Below are 20,742 nucleotides of genomic sequence, written 5' to 3'. Positions count from 1 at the left end.
GATGAGCTATGAGATTGAATTTCTACTGAAGATTTTCTGACACTCAGAGCATTCAAAGGATTTATACTGACTATGAATTTGTTGGTGTCTAATGAAGTATGAGTTCTGTCTGAAAGTTTTCCCACATTCATCACACTGATAGGGCTTCTCACCTGTGTGTGTTCTCACATGTAGAGCAAGGGCTGAAATTCGAGAGAAGGCCTTCCCACATTCATTACACTTACTGTATTTCTCACCTGAATGACCTTTCACATGTATAGTAAGAGATGCTTCTTGAGAAAAAAAGCTTCCCACATTCATTACATTCAAATGCTTTCTCACCTCTATGACTTCTCATGTATAATAAGTAATGAATCTTGAGAGAATGCTTTCCCACATTCATTATATTCATGGGGTTTCTCCCCTGTATGACATCTCAGATGAAGCGTAAGAGACGAGATACGAGAGAAGGCTTTCATACATTTATTACATTCATAAGGTTTCTCTCCAGTGTGAATTTTCTGGTGCTCAACGAGATTTTGCTTATGTCTGAAGGCTTTTTCACACTTAGTACATTCATAAGGTTTTTCTCTAGTATGAATTTTTTCATGCTCAGTGAGATTCGATTTGTGACTACATGCCTTCCCACACTGCTTACATGTATAAGGTTTCTCTCCAGTATGAATTCTCTGGTGTCTGATAAGGTTTGACATCTGAATAAAAGCTTTTCCACATTCATTACATTCAAAAGGTTTCTCTCCAGTATGAATTTTCTTATGTGTAATGAGGTTTTCCTTTTGACTGAAGGATTTTCCACAATCATTACATTCATAAGGTTTTTCACCTGTATGATTTCTCATATGTACAGTGAGAGATGATCTTTGGGAGAAAGCTTTCCCACATTCATTACATTCATAAGGTTTCTCACCTGTATGACTTCTCATATGTATAATAAATACTGAGCATTGAGAGAAGGCTTTTCCACATATATTACATTTATAGGGTTTCTCCCCTGTGTGACTTCTTATGTGTAGAGTAAGAGAGAAGATTCGAGAGAAGGCTTTCCCACATTCATTACAGTCATATGGTTTCTCTCCAGTGTGAATTTTCTCATGCTCAATAAGGTTTCGCTTCTGGCTGAATGTTTTTCCACATTCATTACATTCATAGGGTTTCTCTCCAGTATGAATTTTCTCATGTTCAATGAGATTTGATTTCTGGCTGAAAGCTTTCCAACATGCCTTACATGCATAGGGTTTTTCTCCTGTATGAGTTCTATAGTGTCTAATGAGGTTTGACATGTGAATGAAAGCTTTTCCACATTCATTACATTCATAGGGTTTCTCTCCTGTATGAATTTTCTGATGTGAACTGAGGTTTTCCTTCCTGCTAAAGGCTTTCCCACATTCGTAACATTCATAAGGTTTCTCTGCAGTATGAATTCTCAAATGTCTGATGAGATCCAACTCCTGAATGAAGCCTTTTCCACACTGAGCACACTTAAAAGGGGCTAATGCAATAGAGCATGACCTAGGGCAAGATTTTCCAGTTTTATTACATTCATGATGTTTCTTTATTACACAGGTTCTCCCATGATTAAGTAAGTCTAAATTATGTTTCATACTCTTTCCTAAAGAATCACATTTACAGAGGCATATCCTTGGAAAATTAATGTCTGAGTTCACAGGAGACATTTTTCCAACTTTTTTAACTTCACTGCCTTTCTCCTCAGTCAAGCTTTTCTTAAATATGGTTGTAACTCCTTTCACAAATCTTTGCTGTTCTGTTTCCATTTGCTCACCAAGTTCCCAGTCTTCTAAAGAGAAATAAAAAATAACTTATAAAAATTTCCATCATTATATTATTAATAAAATTTCAGAAATGAATTAATGTGAAATTGATTCTTTGGTTTCAGGACTTGTCTCCCAAAAATAAAAGAAATCTCAAGTGCAAATATTCCACATCACCTTGTTTTCAGAAAGAAAACTCCTTAGAAGATTTAGGAATAGAAAAAGTAACTTTTATGAGTATAAAGATTTTTGAATGCTTTTCATGTGACTTTGCACAGTGCAGAAATCAGGGAAATAAACAGATCAAAAAGTGACAAATGACAAGATGAAAATGTAAAATTATATACAATCAGCAGAATCCATCTAGGATGACTGCAAAAAAAGTAGAATGATCAGGTGAATCATCAAAGAATAAGTCATGCAGTTAAAAATGACAGATTGAAGAACATGCACTTATATACACTCACTTCCAAAATTCCACTAAAATAACAGAAGAGAAAAAAATATATATAACTACAAGGACAAATCCTTGGAGAAAGTACAAAAGAAGATAAGCTATGTCCTATTTTTAGAAGCTGGAAAATTGAGGGAGGACTGTTCATTGACAGTAAAGCTGAGGAAAGTGAAATGAAGTACTTATAAAGAATAATGTGAAGAAGTTGATTTGTGCCACAAAAGCCAAAATGTCTCAGGAATGGGTAGAACAAGGTACCTCAAAAGGTGAGCATGAAGGCTATGGCTAAAAATAGTATACAGAGCAGTTGCATTTCCCACCCTATAGAACTTATAGTAACTACTTTTCCACACCAGAAGATCAAGTTACATTTCATACAGAAACTGAATCAGAGAGGTGCCAAGGACAGCCTATAAGGAAGGAAGAACAAATAGGAGGATTAAGTGAAAATTTACATATTGAATGGCAAGACTTCCCCCACCCCAGTCCCTTCTACTTGCCATCCCCCAGAATACTGACAACCACAAGTATACCTGTATATAAGAGATGGGAGAACTCTTTCTGAGGAAATTGAATAGACTTAGGGAAAAGACACAGACATACTGAATACCTGTACTTGCTTCTCACCCCAAAAATGCCCGGGTCCCTGCCCAGTAACACCACAGTGAAGCCCACTAGTTAATAAGAGTCTTGCCCAGATACACAATTCAAATCAGTTCTTTTTTCATGCATTGTACTTAAAGAACAGCCAGGGGTCACCAAACGTGAGAGATGTCTTTCTTTAAATATCTGGCAGTAAAAAAAAGAAACAGGAAGTAGCTGAAGAAATCAGAAAATGGAGCAAATCAGGGAGAAAAAGAAAGCTTAAAAATAACAGTAACAATATTGTAGAAAGCACAAGAGAATGGACCCATCAAAGATGTCCATAATGGCAGTATAAAAAAAAGAACAAACATAATAAAAAAGCACCTTTGAGAATTAAAATTGTGGTTAATAAATTTAGAAAGTTCAAGAGAAATTTAGAAAATAAGGGTTAGGAAATCTCCCAGGAAGAAGAACTAATATAGAAACAGATTCAAAATAAAAGAAACTATGCCCTCCTCAAAAGCACAAGATTTTGATGTTTAACAGGTGAATTTTACTAAAACCTTAAGATTATACCATTCTTATTTAAACTGTTCTAGAGCAGTGGGTCAGCAAACTACAGCCCATGGACCACATCCACCTGTTTTGTAAGTAAAGTTTTAGTGGAATATAGCCACAGTCATCAGTTTACGTATTATCTATGGCCACTTGGACTACAACAGCAGAAATGAGTAGTCAACAAAGCCTAAATATCTACTATCTGACCCTAAAAGAAGAGTTTGCTGACCTCTGTTCTAAAGAATAGAAAAAGAAGCTTCCAAAATCTTTTTATGAAGAAAACATAATAACAGCAAATTTTGACAAAGAATGCAGAGACCCATAAAGGACAGATCTCCTCAATGTATATTGAGATAAAATCTAAAAGAAAAGCTTAACAACTAGAATCCAGTAGTATATCATAAGAATAAGACACAACCAAGTAGAATTCCTGGCAGAACTACTGCAAAGGTGGCTTAATGTTCAAAACCTCCACAAAAAAAATTATTAAAAAATTAAATGGGTAAATAAATGGAGAGATACCATGTTCATGAATGGAGGACAAAATATAGTAAAGATGTCCACTGTCCTCTGATTTGTAGATTTAATGCAATCTCAATCTAATTCTCAACAGTTTTTTTCTGTGGAACTAGATAAAGTGATTCTAAAATTTATATGGAAATACAAAGGACATAGAAGAGCCAAAACAATTTTGAAGAAGAAAAACAAAGTGGAAGGACTTGCTCTACTAGATATCAACACTTATTAAATCAGTTTACTAGTGGCACAAGATAAGACAACTAGAATGATAGAAATGAATAGAGCACCAGAAATAGATTCTCATGTGTATGGGTACTTGACTCATGAGAAAGGTGGCACACCAGAGCAGCAGGGAAAGAATGGTCTTTTCAATAAACTGTGCTGCATTATCTGGATACCCACGTGCAAATAAGTGAAACTTGCTATCTGTCTTACACCATATGGAAAAACCAATTCCATGTAGACTGCAAACCTAAATTTTGAAGGCAAAACAGTAAACCTTTTAGAAGATAATGTCAGAGAATATCTTCATGAGCTCGGGATAGGAAAATAATTTTTAAACAGGATATACAAATCATTAATTTTAAAATAAAAGGTTTACAAAACTGACTATATTAAACTTAAGAAGATCTGTTCATCACAAAATGCCATGAGGAAACAGAGAAAGCAAGCTATAAAATGGAAAAAGATTTGTGCAGCACATACAACCCACAAAACACTCTTATCCAGAACATAAAAAGGTTCTTTTTCAACTTAACAAGAAAAAAACAATTCAGTAGAAAAATAGGTAAAAGCCTTGGATTAACAATTCACAAAATGGGAAAGTCATACATAATAAACGTATGAAAAGGTGTTTGACCTCACAGGTAAGCAGAAAGAAGCAAATTAAAGCTACAATGAGATATCACTCATATATTCAACAGAATGGCTAAAAATAAAAAGACCAATAATAGTAAATGTTGGCAAGTCTGTGGAGCAACACTTCACACTTACAGTGAGAATATACTGGAACAAACATTTTGGAAAATGCTCTGGCATTATCAAACTAAAGTTGAAAATACACATAACCCATTATGCTGTAATTATACTCCTAAGTATATAACTGACAGAAATGCATGCACATCTGCATCAGGAGGTATATACAAGGATGTTCATAGCAGCATTATTTATAACAGCTATAAATTGGAAACCACTCAAATTTCCATCAATAGAATGGATAAAAAAGTTGTGGTATAGTGATGCAAAGGAAAACTATTCAGAAATAAAAATGAATGAACTAGTTACATATAATAGCATGAACAAATCATGCAATTATAATATTGAGCAAATGGCAGCAAGCATAAAAAATACATATATGATCCAATTTACAGAAAGTTCAAAAAACTAAACCATAATCTTTAGGATTGCATAGTTAAGTTATAAAACTAGGAAGAAATAATGGGGCCGGCCTGGTGGTGTAGCAGTTAAGTTCGCACGTTCCGCTTCAGTGGCCCGGGGTTCGCTGGTTAGGATCCTGGGTGCGGACCTACTCACCGCTCATCAAGCCATGCTGAGGCGGCGTCCCACATAGGAGAGCTACAGTTCTACAACTATGATACACAACTATGTACTGGGGCTTTGGCAAGGAAAAAAAGAAAAAGAGGAAGATTGGCAACAGATGTTAGCACAGGGCCAATCTTCCTCAAAAAAAAAAAAAGAAAGAAGGAGAGTGATTACCATAAAAGTCAGGATATTGTTAAATTTAGGATGAAGGGTAGGAATAGAGATTGTAAGGCATCAGTGAAGGACTTCTGGGGAGCTGGCAATGTTCTATTTCTTCACCAGGGTACTGACTACATGGATGTCTAGTTAATAGTAATTTGTTTAAGTTATACATCTATGTTTTATGCTTTTTTGATGTGTTTGTTATACTTCACAATATAAATGGTAAAAAAAAAGTGCAGAAGGGTAGTAAGGCTGGAATTGGGCTAGCAGGAAGGCAGCAACTTTTATAACAAAACGGGGGTGGCATGGGAGAGTTTTTATAATATGATGATAAGTAATGGGAGATATGCCTGTAGCTCTAAATTTATGATTCTGAAGCATTTCACAATGGATGCAAAGAGCTAAAAGAGAAAGAAATGAAAAATGAACCTACATGTCAAACGGTTTTGGTTAAGACTGTAGAATTTTGAAAGACTGAATACCTAAGCAGATAACTATATGAAAGCAGGAGGAGGTAAAGAATGAGAATGCAAGTAAAAGGGAAAATAATCGTGAAAACAAGGTTGTAAAGGAAGTGGGGAGATTTGGCATCCAGAATATAAGGAAGGTTAATCCTCTAAATTTCAATAAAAAGAGAGCCCTGATGTATAAGAAATATCTAGAAGTGCCATCTAGGTATCTGAGGAAGTTATATCAACTGCCACTTGAAAGACTAGGCCCTTTAAGAAAATCACACTGGAAAACGTTTCAGAGGTGTTATCCTCTGAACACGTGACTCTGTCATGTGACTGCACTATGCACACATGCATCACTGACTCACCTGAACGTCTTCTGAACATTCCTTCCTCTACAACCCATGGCTCTTCTTCCTGCTCCAACTTGAAAATGATATCTGGTTTGTTGAGTTGATAGCCTGTTTATCAGAAGATATATGACTTGGGTATTAACGTGAGGGAGAAAGTACCATCTCAGAATTTAGGCTGAGTATGGGAAGCTACAGGGCTTCTGATGAATGAGGAACGTGTAGCTTCTAGAGAGGCGTAACGAAATTTCCTGTGAAATGCAACAATGGCTGGAATATATACTATCATGTGAACAAAGGAAATAAGAATCTTTCAATCTGACAAATCAAGGTTATACTCCCCATACCATTTAAAGGCCTCTCCTATTTCAGAAATGGAGAATCTGATTTTCACAGAGAGATTATCCTTACCTACTATTAATAGGTTGTTATAGTTCTCCAGCATCACATCCCTGTACAGATTCCTCTGAGCAGGTTTCAGTTGTTGCCATTCCTCCTGAGTAAAGTCAATAGTCACATCCTTGAATGTTACTGTTTCCTGTAACAACATATTCCTCATCAATTTGAGAATACTGAGTGACATCTTCTGAAAGCATTCAGGGGTCAGAATTCATAAAAAGCTACATAGATGCCTAATATTTATCTAGTTTTATTTTGTATTCTAGAAGAGACTAAGTCATATAGGATATTTTCTATAAGCACAGGTTTATTCGTTGCTTCGGCCAACTTAAAGGTACATTATCTGCTATCTGTGAGAGAGAAGATCCTATACCGGGAAATGACAGAGATGGAACTGAGGAAGAGATGGCTATGTGAGTCACTGGGACAGGGAATATGGCAAAGGGTGCTGGTGGCAGAAGGTGGTAAAAGGGAGATAATGAAATTTTGGACATGTAAAACTCAAGTTTTCTACAGAACAACCAGGTAAAGAGATCCATCTGACTGTTAAACATGTTAATCAGGAGCTCGAGTAGGGACTAGAAAGGGAATGAGTAATTTGATAATCATCAGTCTGTAACTGGTAGCTGAAGCCACTGCAGTGGGATGTGATCATTCACTGAGGCTATGCTGAATGGGATGAGCAGGGGAGGCACCAAAAGAATTCTAGAAACAACCATCACTTAAGAAACAAAGGAAAAGGATTCATTAATGGAAAATTGTTTTTATGTTGTCAGAGGATTTTAATTAGCATCATGAGAAAATAATATAATGAAGCTAAGGAAAATATTTTAGATTTCTTAAAAAAGAAAGTCATGAAGACCAGATTTTAACCTCCCCTCTCATAAAACTAAGAAACCAACAAAAAAACAAAAACCTAATTTCCAAAAGAATGTCGAATAAAAAAAAACATCTTCATCTGTAATGGAAACAAGAAAGTGAGGCATCCACATATCCCATGCTTGGAAGATTTTATTACAAAAATACTACAAATGGGATGAGATAGAAAGAAATCACCAAGATGTGAGTCATCAGTACTGTTTCTGAGAAAGAAATGAGGCAGACATCAATTGAACATTAAATGGTACCAATCACTGCTCTAAGCAACTTAGATGTACAACTCATTGATTCTCAAAAACCACCATCCAAAGAGTTAGCCTCATCTTTAGGTGATAAAACTGAGGCACTGACAGTTTAAGTAACTTGCTCATGGTCATAAAAAGTGGTGGAGCCAGGATTGAAACCTGTCTTTTTACCTCTAAAGTCTGGGCACTTAACCTCTACATTATCAGAGGTAACTAACGAGGACACATGGACAAAGAATGGTTGGTTTGTTTTCTCTCAGGAGGTGGAGAATGAGGAAAGTAAAGAAAGGGAAATGAGGCAGTAAAGAAAGAACTATTTGATATGTTTGAGTATAAGTATTAACTGATGGAGAAAGGTTCCAGAAGACACAGGAAAGATGAGATCAAGAATAGAAAAAGAGGGGCCGGCCGGGTGGCACAGCCGTTAAGTGCGCTCGTTCCGCTGCGGGGCCCCGAGTTTGCAGATTTGGATCCCAGGCGTGCACAGACGCACCACTTGTCAAGCCATGCTGTGGCCGTCCCATATAAAGTAGAGGAAGATGGGCACAGATGTTAGCCCAGGGCCAATCTTCCTCACACACACACAAAAAGAACAGAAAAGACAATATCTTTGAGAGGAGGAACACTTCACTTTCTGAGACCAGAGTAAAGAAGGTATGGGGAGAGCTCTGGATCACAACTTCAAAATGATGCCAAAGCATTTTACTTTGTACCCATTAAAATCCTTTATTTTCTTCTGAGAAATTAATGAGCTTTTTAATGGAAGACAGCATAAACTAGGTAATGAATTTTGTTAATTTTATGTCCCAATTTGTTTTTCCTATGAAGGTCAGATTCAAATTTGAAGCTCAATTCTAAATTAACTTATTTCTCTATATTTTAATTGTAATTTTCTCCTGGTCTTAATCATTTATATTTTTTCCTGACGGGATTTTTATCCATTTAGGGTTTTTCATCTTATTATTGAGATTATTGTGACCCACTTTATCTGCAGTACAGAATAAGACAATAAAAGAAACACATCATTTAAACTCACTTGGGATTTGGTCATTTCTTCTTCTTCCTGGGAGAGTCAAGAATCCGGAAATGGCCATGCTGGGTGATGGGTGGAAAAGAAGCCATGAAAAATCAGCCTTGCTTTGTAGCTGCAGACAAGTCAGGCAAGAAATCTCCAGGTAAATAAGTTCAATCACCTTGTGGGCGAACAATCTTAAGACCTATCAAAAAGCTAAGAATAACCACACTGTTTGGAGGCACCAATATGTACAAGCATGACTGACAAAAGCCTATGGAGCTTCAATGTGAATTTTTAAAATTATTTTAAGATTAGAAGTATAATTCACAAGGTATTTTTAAAGACCACTCCAGACTTTTGTTTTTTTTAATCTATCTATCCAATCTCAAACTTATAGTAAAGTTGCAAATATAGTACAAAGAGCTTTTTTTTCCCCGAACCACTTGAGAATAAATAGCTGACCTAATGCCACATCACCTCTGAATATGCTATGTATTTCCCACAAACAAAGACATGTCCCTACATAACCACAACACAATTACCAAAATCAAGAAATTAACATTAATACATTACTATCATCTACATCAGATCCCATTCAATTTTGCCAATTGTGTCAATAATGTCCTTTGCACTAAAGGATCCAGGTCAGAATCACACACTGTATTCATGTCATGTCTCTTTAATCTCCTTTAGCCTGAAACAGTTTCTCAGTCTTGCCCTGACTTTCATAATCTTGACGCTTTTGATGATTATAAGCTAGTCTTCGGAGAATGTCCCTCCGATGGGGTTTTCTTTAGTGTTGCCTCATGATCAGGTTATGCATTTTGGAAGGAATGCCACAGAAGTGACACTGCAATCTTCTCCGGGCATATCAGGAGGCACATGATGACAGCCTGGCCCATTACTGGTGATATTCTTTTTGATCAACTAGTAAGATGTACCTGCCAGCCTTCTCCACTATAAAATTACTCGTTTTCCCTTTGTAATTAATAAGGATTTTATGGAGGGAGTATTCTGAGACCACATAAACATCCCATTCTTCATCAAATTTTCAATTTATTAATTTATATCAGTATGGACTTGTGATTTCCTATTTCATTCAAAGCCTATAACCTATTACTACTATTATTTATATTAATGTTCAGTTTGTCCCAGATTTGGTAAGTGGGAACCCCTTCTCTCTGGCTCCTGTGGCCTTTTCAACAAGTCCCTATCATTCTTTGAGCACTTCCTTACTTTCACGTACAAGATGTTCCAGGCTCATATTGTATTTGCCCTGCCCCAACACTGGAATCAATCATTTCTTCAAGGAGCCCTGGTTGCTATTAGTGGGGGGAATGGTATTTAGAGGCCATGATCTGGGTGCTAGTGTGCTCACTGCTATCAGGAGTCACTGCTCCCAGGCCCTCTCAGTGGACAAAGCTAATGAATATAAATAAATACACACATAGATTGCATATACACATTTACATCTATATTTTTACATCTGTATATATAATTAAAATTATAAGTTCACACTAATACTTCTAATTCTAATCTAAAACCCCTAGGTTCATTCTAGTTTTGTCCATTTTCATATGTGTAACTTCCTTCTCTGACAAATATTTGTTCCATTATCCTTAAAATATACATATACACATATATGTGTGTGTGTATACAAAATACATTGATTAATCTCCCTGAAAGTAATCAAAATCCCATTGCCACTGCCATACTCTCTCCTCACCGTGCTCAGGCTCCAGCACACTGCTCTGGCCATCATGGCTTCACTGGCATGTATGCCTACCTCGCTCAGCTCCACCTAATGGCTTTAGGATTAAATCATTAGGAGGAGAAAAGAAAGTGAAGAATCTTTCGCAGCTAGGTTAGAGAGATGTATTGTAAGAAGGACTCAACCCACTGTTGTTGGCTTTAAAGATGGAGGAAGGGGGCCATGAGCCAAGGAACGTGGCCCCTAGAAGCTGGGAATGATCCTCAGCTTATAGCCAGCAAGAAAATGGAGACCTAGGATCTACAGACGCAAGCAACTAAATTCTGCCAATAACCCAAATAAGCAGGAAACAGATTCTCCCCTAGAGCCTCCAGAAAATAACAGCATTGCTGACACTTGATTTTAGTCTGGTGAGACCTGTACTGGACTTCTGACCTACAGAACTGTACGATAATAAATTTGTGTTGTTTTAAGTCACTAAGTTCATGGGAATTTGTTACAGCAGCAAGAGAAACTAACACAATGGTCATTTAATTTTCAACAAAGGTACCACAGACATCTACTGTTGAAAATACTATTTGTAACAAAATCGTACTGAAACAACTTGATATCCATATAGGGGAAAAAAAAAAAGAACTTCAACCCCTATCTGACACCACGAACAAAAATTATTCAAGATAAATCCTAGACTGAATATAAAAAGCTGCAATTATAAAGCTTCTAGAAAAAAAATATAGATAACTATCTAAATATCTTTCCAACTTGGCAGTAGACAACAGTTTCTTAGAACACAGAAAGTAATAACTGTAAAAGGAAAAAATTGATAAACTTTATAAAAAACAACACTCCTGCTCATCAAAACACATTATTAAAAAAATGACTGGGGGGGCCTGCCCGGTGGCGCAAGCGGTTAAGTGCACGTGCTCCACTGCGGCGGCCCGGGGTTCACCGGTTCAGATCCTGGGCGCACACCGACGCGCTACTTGGCGAGTCATGCTGTGGCAGCGTCCCACGTAAAGTGGAGGAAGATGGGCATGGATGTTAGCCCACGGCCAGTCTTCCTCAGCAAAAAAGAGGAGGATTGGCAGATGTTAGCTCAGGGCCCATCTTCCTCACAAAAAAAAAAAAAAAATGACTAGGAAACCCAAAGGCTAGGAAAAATATTCACAAAGCATTTGTCTGACAGAGGCCTGATATCTAGGATATATTAAGAACTTACATAACTCAACAATCAAAATATGAACAAATCAATTAAAAATAGAAAATTTGAGCAGACAGTTCACAAAGGGAAATGTTCAAATGGCCAATAAGCATATAAAAAAGTAGTCAACATCAATAGTCATTAGGGAAATGCAAATTAAAACCACTATGAGACACTACAGAACACCAATGAGAGAGATACCCAGAAGGACAGCACTGAATGTTGGTGAAAACGTAGGGCAACTGGAACTCCCATACTCTGTTGTTAGGAGTGTAAAATGGTACAACTACTTTGGATAAAGGTCTGGCAGTTTCTTATAAAACTGAACTTACACCCATTCACTATGTCCAAAGAATTCCACTCCTAGGAGTTTACCTAAAAGAAATGGAAACATACATTCATAAAAAGACATGTCCAGGAATGTTTATAATAGCGTTATTCATAATAGCCAAAAACCTAGAAATATCCCAAAAGTCCAACAACAGGAGAATGGATAAACTGTGATATAGTCATACAATGGAATATAACTCAGCAATAAGAACTACTAAGACACACCACAAATACACACCCACACAGACATTACAACATGGATGAATTTTAAAAACATACTGAGTGAAAGAAGCATTACACAAAAGAACACATATTCTATGATCTCATTTATGTGAAGTTCTAGAAGAGACAAAATTAATCTACAATTGAAAAATATCAGAACAGTAGTTGCTTCTGGATATGGGGATGGAAACTGACTGGGCAGGAGCAAGAGGAAACTTTATGTGATGATGATATTTTTCTTTACTTTGATAGGATTTTGGTTTGCACAAGTGTATCAATTTGTCAACATTCTTCAAATGGTAATTTTAAGATGAGTGTGTTTCATTGTATATTAATTTTACCTAAAAAACTGTAACTAAATATTCAACTTTAGTTAGTGATCTGCGTGTTAAGTGTTTGGGGTAAAGTATACTGCTGTCTGCAACTTACTTTGAAATACTTCAAAAAATGAATCAGGGGCTGGCCCCATGGCGTAGTGATTAAATCCAGCGCACTCCGCTTCAGCAGCTCGGGTTTGCAGGTTCGGATCCCAGGTGTGGACCTACACCACTGGTCAGCTATGCTGTGGTGGCGACCCACATACAAAACAGAGGAAGACTGGCACAGATGTTAGCTCAGGGCTAATCTTCCTCAAGCAAAAAAAGAGGAAGACTGGCAACAGATGTTAGCTCAGAGTGAGTCTTCCTCTCCAAAATAAAAAAAGAAATCAATTCACGGATGAATACATAGATGGATAGATGGTTAATTATTTGATAAAGCAAATATAGCAAAATATTAATTGTAGTATCTAGGTGGTGAATATATGGGTATTCATTGTACAATTATTTTAGTTTCCTATATGTTTGGAAATTTTCATGTGATATAAAAAGATAACTATCAACCTATAATTCTACACTCAGCAAAAATATCTTTTAAGAATGAGGGGGTTTTAGACAAATAATGACTGAGAGAGTTTTCAATAACAGACCCTCCTAAAGGAAACTGTGATGGCTGTACTTCACGTGGAAGGAAAGTGATGAAAGAAGAAAGACTTTGGCAAAGGATGTAGTACACTTATGTGGAATTAAACACTCAGTTCAGAAAACAGTTATAAGAATGTCTCCATACGTGTGTGTGCATTATTTTAATGCTTATGTTAAAAAATTTAACAGGACATTCTTAAATGATCAAAGTCTAAACTTAATTAACATTTTTATTTTCTGCCCAGCAGTCCAATGATGTTAGACTACTTCAACTCCAGTCACTTCTCCTGCCAGCTTATAAGCTATTATTGTGGTATTTTTAAATTATATATCTGTGTGTATACAAATACACACACACATATACATATATAACTAAAATATACCACAACGATGACATTTAAGTTGGTAAAAGTAATGATTGGTGTAAAAGTATTCTAACATCATTATACTGCTGGGCAGGAAAAATGTTAAGTTTAGACTTTGGTAACTTAAGCATGTTCTGTTAAAGTTTTAGCAAAAGTACCAAAGTAATGCAAATAGAATGTATACCTTCCAAAAGAGTAGCAAATAAAGGAAGGGGAGGGGAATCAATCTAAAGAAAGAATAAAGGGAGAAATGGAAACCTTAAGAAGTTATATATAACAAATATAGTGATGTGATATATATCACATCACAAAATAAAATGGTAGAAACAAATACAAATATGTCAGTAAATGTCTGACTGGATAAAGAAACAAAATCTATCTATATGCTGTTTTCAGGAGATATATTAAAGAACTATAGAGAAAGAAAGGCTAAAAATGAGAGAACAGAAAAAACATAAGGCAAAATACTAATCAAAAGAAAGTTGGTGTAGCTATATTAATATCAGATAAAATAGACTTTTAAGCATAATTATAAAGAGATCACTACATAGTGATGAAACGTTCAAATCTCCATGAAGATATAAAAATTCTAAACTTGTGTGTTACTAAAAACACACACACATAAATGAAAATTAGTGAAACTACAAGGAAAAATAACATCACAGCCATAGTTGGAGATTTTACATATTTCTTTTAGTAACTGATAGATGAAAGACACAAAATCAGTGAAATTATAGAAGATTAGGACAAAAAATTTATAAGCTTTATCTAATGGATATATTTTTTAAAAATACTATACACAATAACTGCAGAAGACAAATTATTTTCAGAGACACACTGAATACTCCGAAAAATTAGACATATATTTGGCCATAAAGCAAATCTAAAAAAATTCCAATGGACTAATTTTATACTGCCCACAAATGCAGTTATGTTAGCTATAAGTCATCAGAGGATAATTAGAAAAAAAAACTATATGATTAAGAAATATCCTGCTAAATTATTTTAGAAAGAAATCATAGCAGAAATTTAAAAGTATTTAAAACTGAATGATGAGGCTACTATATGTCAAAATTTGTAGGATGTAGCCAAAGTAGTACCTAGAAGAAAAGTTATAACCTTAAGAATTTATATTAGAAGTATAAAAATTAATTACCTAAGTATCCAACTTAAAATGTGAGGGAAAAAATGGCAGAATAAACCAAAAGAAAGTTAAATTCTTTTGGTAGGTCATCCTGAAGTCGACTCAATTTTCCCCACTGTACTGGAACCTCTAAAGCAAGTTCCCAAATAACATTGTAAAATATAATTCCTGTTACCTGAAAAACTGGGCTTTACCAGCAAATGGTTTCACCATGCATGATTTCTCCTCACTCACCTAGACTCTTGTCACTCGTCCTTCAACCATGTCTTTCTTTCTCATGATCCAATAAGGAAATAATAATGGGCTTAGAAACTACCATCTTGCATATAGTAAAAGATGAGGAATTGGTCAGGGTCTGGCTGTTCAGTAATTGAGGCCCATTTCCATGATAATCAGGGAAGCAAGGCCATCCCAGGAAGGGCTAGAGAAAGGTGTGAAAGACGAGAAAATAAAGCAATGGGCAGAGTTGTCTCTGTACAACTGCAAAGCTCTAACCATTTTCTGAGAACACAGAGCAAAGCTTCACAGATTCACAAAGGGAAAAACAAGATGTTCCAGGTGGTAGATTTAAAATTTTAGAAAGAAGATGTCCTTCTCTAGCCAGATGAGATCCCTCTAGTTTTCCAACATACAATCTGTATACAAACTCCTCTGAGTTCAATTATCTCTACTTTTCTTAGAAGTCTTGAAGGTCATTGGCCCCTGCAATGACAAGTTCTTAATCACCCAAAGCCAAGGTCAGATCCAAGAGGTGGCCATCATGACTGAGGAACTATTCAGTTATGTTTCAGGATTTCGACAAGTGCAGAATGGTTAAAAAATTATGATGATCAATAGGTCAGTAGGTACTATGTAACCTTTAATATGTACATCCCAATAAAACATATGCCATATTAACAAATTTTAACAACTCAGTCAAAAATATTCAAAATGTATTATATCATTACTTCAAAACACTAATGATCTGTTTTTAAATATTATGAACATTTAAAAGGTATATGAATTTTATTGCAATACTTTATGTTTCAAAACGTGAAAAAAGCAGATTATAAAATAGGATGTACTACAGGATACCATTATATATGACCATATAAATATCTGAATGGCATTTGGAAAGATAAACCTAAAATGTGGTTATCTCTTGGTTGTGAGACTATTGGTGATTTTTTAATTTTTCTTTTCATTAAGTTTATTTCTGAATTTTTCAATAATGGCCATTTATTATGCTCAAGAACATACATATTTTTCTAATTTTTTTTATATTTGGTTAAATGAAAGCTATTTGCAAATAACAAGAGAAGGAATAGACAGATAATTTTTAAACAACTGCTATATTTTTATTAAATGGAGTTTATTGTGATTTCCCAAAACTTGAATGAGTTTTTTGTTTTGTGAAATATACAGTTATGCGTTCAATTCCTGCCTAGAAAGTAATGACTGCAAGTTATTTGAGCCTTTTGTTACCTAAATCAGTGCTGGTCTATTTAACATTACTTCCAAACCTGCCCAGTTGGACAAACGATCCCAAACAGCTATCAAGTCACCTCATTCAACTATCTTCAATTTTAATTAATAAGATCATCAAAATAAAAACTGCGAGTAAAACTGCCTCACAAAATCCATTAATATCAAGAGATCCCTTGAGTTCTCTGTATTTTGGACATTATATTTTGGAATACATCCCTCCTCTAAACTTCCAGAACATGCATTTGTAACTTGGTAATGACTTTTATATACTCAGAGTTACTTCAGTATAGCTTTTATCTTCTTTGCTAGGCTAAAAACAACTTTTCATCTTTGTATCTTTGTTAAGTACCTAATACCAAGTACCTAGTACCCTGAATATTATAATAATTTGATAAATGTCCTAAATTTTTAACCAAACTCTTCATTTTCATTGATTTCTCAGAAGTAACAACCTGACAGGTACCCATAAGTGAATGCATAAGAATGTTCATGGGAGTATTATTCATTATATTGAAAAAATGGCAACATAATATTCATCAGAGAGGAATGACAAATTGTGATAAATCAAAAAAATGGAACACTATCAATACAGTCATTCACATTTATGATATAGAACATCAATAATCAACATGGATAGATGTCTCCAATATAATACTGAGTAAATATTTAAGATTCATTTTTGTTAATTTAAAATGTATAATCTTTATAAACCCAAGTTTATTGGATGTATAACATTCCATTGCATGTGTACCACAAATTACCTAACTTTGTTAAGGATATATATTTGAAAAGATCATCTCAAAAATTCTCCTCAGAAAGTTGCTAATTCCAGGTCTAGGACAGGGAACGTACAATGTTAAGTCTGGAACATCTGTGTCAAAAAGTAAGGAAGTGCTCAAAGATAAATGGGGACAGGAGCCAGCTTGAGAGGCCAGATTTGGGACAATTTGAGCAACACAAAGAATGATGATAATGGGCTAAAATATTTTGTTCCTTGTACTAAAATACTTTGAATGGAAAAAAAATAACCTATGAACTATAGTGATACTCAAAAGAGAAAAAACAGAGGTAGAGAGGGAAAGGGGGGAAAAGGCAAAGCTTTTTTATACAAAAGAAGGAATGATAAAAATCACCATTGCAACCCCTAATTTAATAATTTATTTAGGCAAAGATCATCAATGGATGCTAAAACCATTAGGTAAAGTTATATGTGAAATGGTCTCAAAATATCCCCATCAGATTACTTCTTGACTTACAAAGAAACAAGGTAACTTTTACCATGGAGAAACCAGGTGCACACACTACTTGAACCAAAGTGATCAAATTTAGTATCAACAAGAATGGATCAAACTTAAATTATGTGCTTCTTGATGTGATATAATAGGAAGAACACACCACCACCCATAGTATTCTTGCCACATATATTTAAACTTAACCTAATCACGGCAAAAGAAACAAATCCAGAATGTTAGACATTCTACAAGACATATGTTCTAGACCTTCAACTCTTCAAAAATGTCATTGTGAAACACAAAAAAAGGTAAGGGGAACACTGCTCTATACTACAGAAACTAATAATAAGCCCTCTCTTGAGGAAACAGCAAGATGGCGGCCATTTGTAAACCAATAAGGCATTCTCACCAGGAACCAAATCTGCCCATACCTTGATCTTGGACTTCCCAGCCTCCAGAACTGTTAGAAATAAATGCTTTTTTTTTTTTTTATTTGAACAAAACACAAAGACACACCCATCCAATGCAATGTATGACTTTGATTTGGATTGTAGATCAATTTTTAAAAAGGACATGTAGGACATTTGGGCAACAACTGGGGCAATTTAAATACAGATTATATATTAGATGATATTATGAATCACTGTTAAATTTCTTATGTGTATTCATGATATTGAGGTTATACAGGAGAACAACCTTGTTCCTAGAGATGCATGTTGAAATATTTAGTGGTGAAGTATATGATGTCTACAGCTTACTCATAAATGTTGAGCAAAAAACAAAGAAAAATATGTAAATAGACATAGATTAAGCAAATAGTACAAGATGTTAAAAACTGGTGAATCTAGGTGAACTATATACACTGTACATATTATACTTTTAGTTTTCCTATAGCTTTAACATTTTTCAAAATAAAAACTTAGGGAACAATAATTATAAAAATACCAGAGTGCCTCAAATACTTTCCCAGGACCACTGATTAAATGCCTGACTCACAGGTACTGGTATAAACCCTATCTATTGGAAAAAGGTTAAAATCATTTGCCAGCATCGACAAAGACTCTCAAAGAAAATGATCCAGTGCCAGGAAAGAGAACGTACTTACCAGTGCTGTTCATGGGCAGCCACTACCACAGGGCTGAATCCAGTTGCTGGGCTGAAGAGATAACTAATTCTTAGAGGTCTGCAAGGTCAAAATGGGTCATAACGACATAAATCTGAAACAGCCAGCTGATAAGGCACCTGAGGCCTATGAAAAATTACTGCCTGAGTATCCCTTTCTCTCTGCAGTCTTCCTAAGGGGCATCTTTTTCTGGATTTTGCCTCCTTCCACAGCGTTTAAGTTCCTTGGCTCACTTTCTTGCTCCAAAATCTTCAACGTCTCCATTTTCTTTTGAATTTTAAAATTAAAATTTAAATGCACAAGTAATATGTTTTCCTTGTAAAGAAAAAAAAAAAGAGAGATTATCAGTAATGCTTAAAGTCCCCTTTGATATTTCTCCCTCCTTACCGTCAGTGCTCTCTTCTCACCCCAAAGGTTGCTATTGACAGGAGTTTGGTGTGTATCTTTCCATAAAATACATACTATTTTTTACATTAAATATATCACATAGTACGCTAAAAAAAAAAAAAAGACCTCCTCAGCTCCTGCAGTCTGTATTTCTAATGGTCTTAACCTTTTTTGAGTTAAAGTACCTCTTTGTGAATCTGATAAAACTGCCTGTACTTTCTTTGGGGAAAAAAAAAAATTCACATTATATCTACACATACGAAATGCCACAAGTTCAATATATAACAAGAAGCCCATCCCTTGGAATCTATTCGTCTCAGGTTAACAGTTCCTATTTTTTACTTTTAAAGAAAATAGCCTCCTTTTTCTTGCAAGCAGTCATCACAAATATTCAGAAGCCAAGAGAGAACCCAGAATCAAACAGATATGGCTTGAGATCAATGCATGCTGTCTAATCCGAAACCAAAATGTGTCACCTCTAAAAACAAACCAATCTACATCTCTCCTGTACACCCTAACAAAATTCTTGCTCCACTTGGACACTCTGACCCACTCTAAGTCAGTGCAGTTGACCATCTTTATTTCACATAGCTATACTGGATCATGCACACAGGTTCATTCCCTCAGCAATCCCGGTCACCAAACTTGCTACTCCAGTCACATTACCGGGAAGAGATCAAAGTATTTAGTATACGGTCCTGAATGTCAGAGCAAGTTTTATTAATTTTTTTCCCCCTGGAGGAGTGGCGGAATTACAACTCTATCTCCACTGTCCTGGAAGTTTAAAAGTTTGTGATGATTCGGAAAAAAAAAAAACGACCGTGAGGTCTTAAAGTAAGTGAAGACAAGTTCAGGCTTATCAACAAACCACATAGCCTTAAGTTCCTTTCTCCCTGTGAGCCAAGGTTTGCTCATCAGAAAACGGGGACAAAGGTTTGACCTAGAATTCAGGAAATCCGACTAACGCTGGACTCTACTAAAATTCACTCTTCTTATGTATAAAGTTATTTTATTATTTTATTAGTCGATGGCCTCTCAACCTGACCCAATAATGTCCCCCTAAGAGTAGAAAAGAATGGATGCCTATTCTGGCTGTGGCAGAGGAAAAAGCAGTTACTCTGGGACTGGCTTTGAAACCATCTTTCTTAAAAAAAAAAAAAAAAAAAAAAACTATGCTGATTTTGCATTTTCCCCCATAATACATGTATTTGATCCAGTAGAAAAATTATGTTTAAATTCTTTGCCAGATAAACTGATAACCTTTTCCAGATCATCAGTGTTCAAGAAAGAAATGACCATCCATTGTCTTTTTCAGTCACAGGCATGCTCGCTCTTTCGCTAGTCGAACTCCTACAGACGCTCTGAAATACAGGCACGGGAAAAGCACATTTATATCATCACCAGTCACGAAACCACACTCAATTATGGACACAAACCACACAGCAGAGGTCCCTGACCCTGTCAGACAATCCCGTACACTTATAAAATGCTATTACCATGCAGCTCCAAGCACGAATCGCCTCACACCCCTCAGCACGTAGAATCACACACAGGCAGAAACACAACCACCATACAGCCGGCCACTGAGGGACTCCCAGTCCGCCCGACAACATCTCGCGTCGTCTCGCATACATTCACACACACCAAACGGCCTGGCAGGGCACACAGA

The 20,742-nt window shown here is 35.7% G+C and overlaps 1 protein-coding gene across 1 annotated transcript; it reads right to left on the bottom strand.

Annotated features, from left to right (window-relative positions):
• Positions 1-210: 210 nt before the first annotated feature.
• LOC131396792 (zinc finger protein 568-like) lies at positions 211-19,001 on the bottom strand. Its single transcript, XM_058529215.1, has 5 exons — positions 18,669-19,001; positions 8,951-9,009; positions 6,803-6,929; positions 6,410-6,502; positions 211-1,795 (listed from the first exon to the last, which is right to left on the bottom strand). The coding sequence occupies exons 2-5, from the start codon at positions 8,963-8,965 to the stop codon at positions 324-326; spliced, it is 1,707 nt and encodes a 568-aa protein (XP_058385198.1). The 5' UTR covers positions 8,966-9,009; positions 18,669-19,001; the 3' UTR covers positions 211-323.
• Between the last annotated feature and the right edge of the window lie 1,741 nt (positions 19,002-20,742).

Source organism: Diceros bicornis, chromosome 34, assembly GCF_020826845.1.
Source record: "Diceros bicornis minor isolate mBicDic1 chromosome 34, mDicBic1.mat.cur, whole genome shotgun sequence".
Taxonomy (NCBI): Eukaryota; Metazoa; Chordata; class Mammalia; order Perissodactyla; family Rhinocerotidae; genus Diceros; species Diceros bicornis.
Note: the sequence above shows the minus strand (reverse complement) of the source record. Positions and strands in the feature narration are given on the sequence as shown.

Bases quoted from the DNA above. Each gene is read 5' to 3' on its own strand.
- LOC131396792 (XM_058529215.1), bottom strand. The intron at 6,503-6,802 runs GTAAGGATAATC...TCTGATAAACAG, and splicing joins TAACAACCTATTAATAGTAG to GCTATCAACTCAACAAACCA. The intron at 1,796-6,409 runs GTGAGTCAGTGA...ATTTCTCTTTAG, and splicing joins AATGTTCAGAAGACGTTCAG to AAGACTGGGAACTTGGTGAG.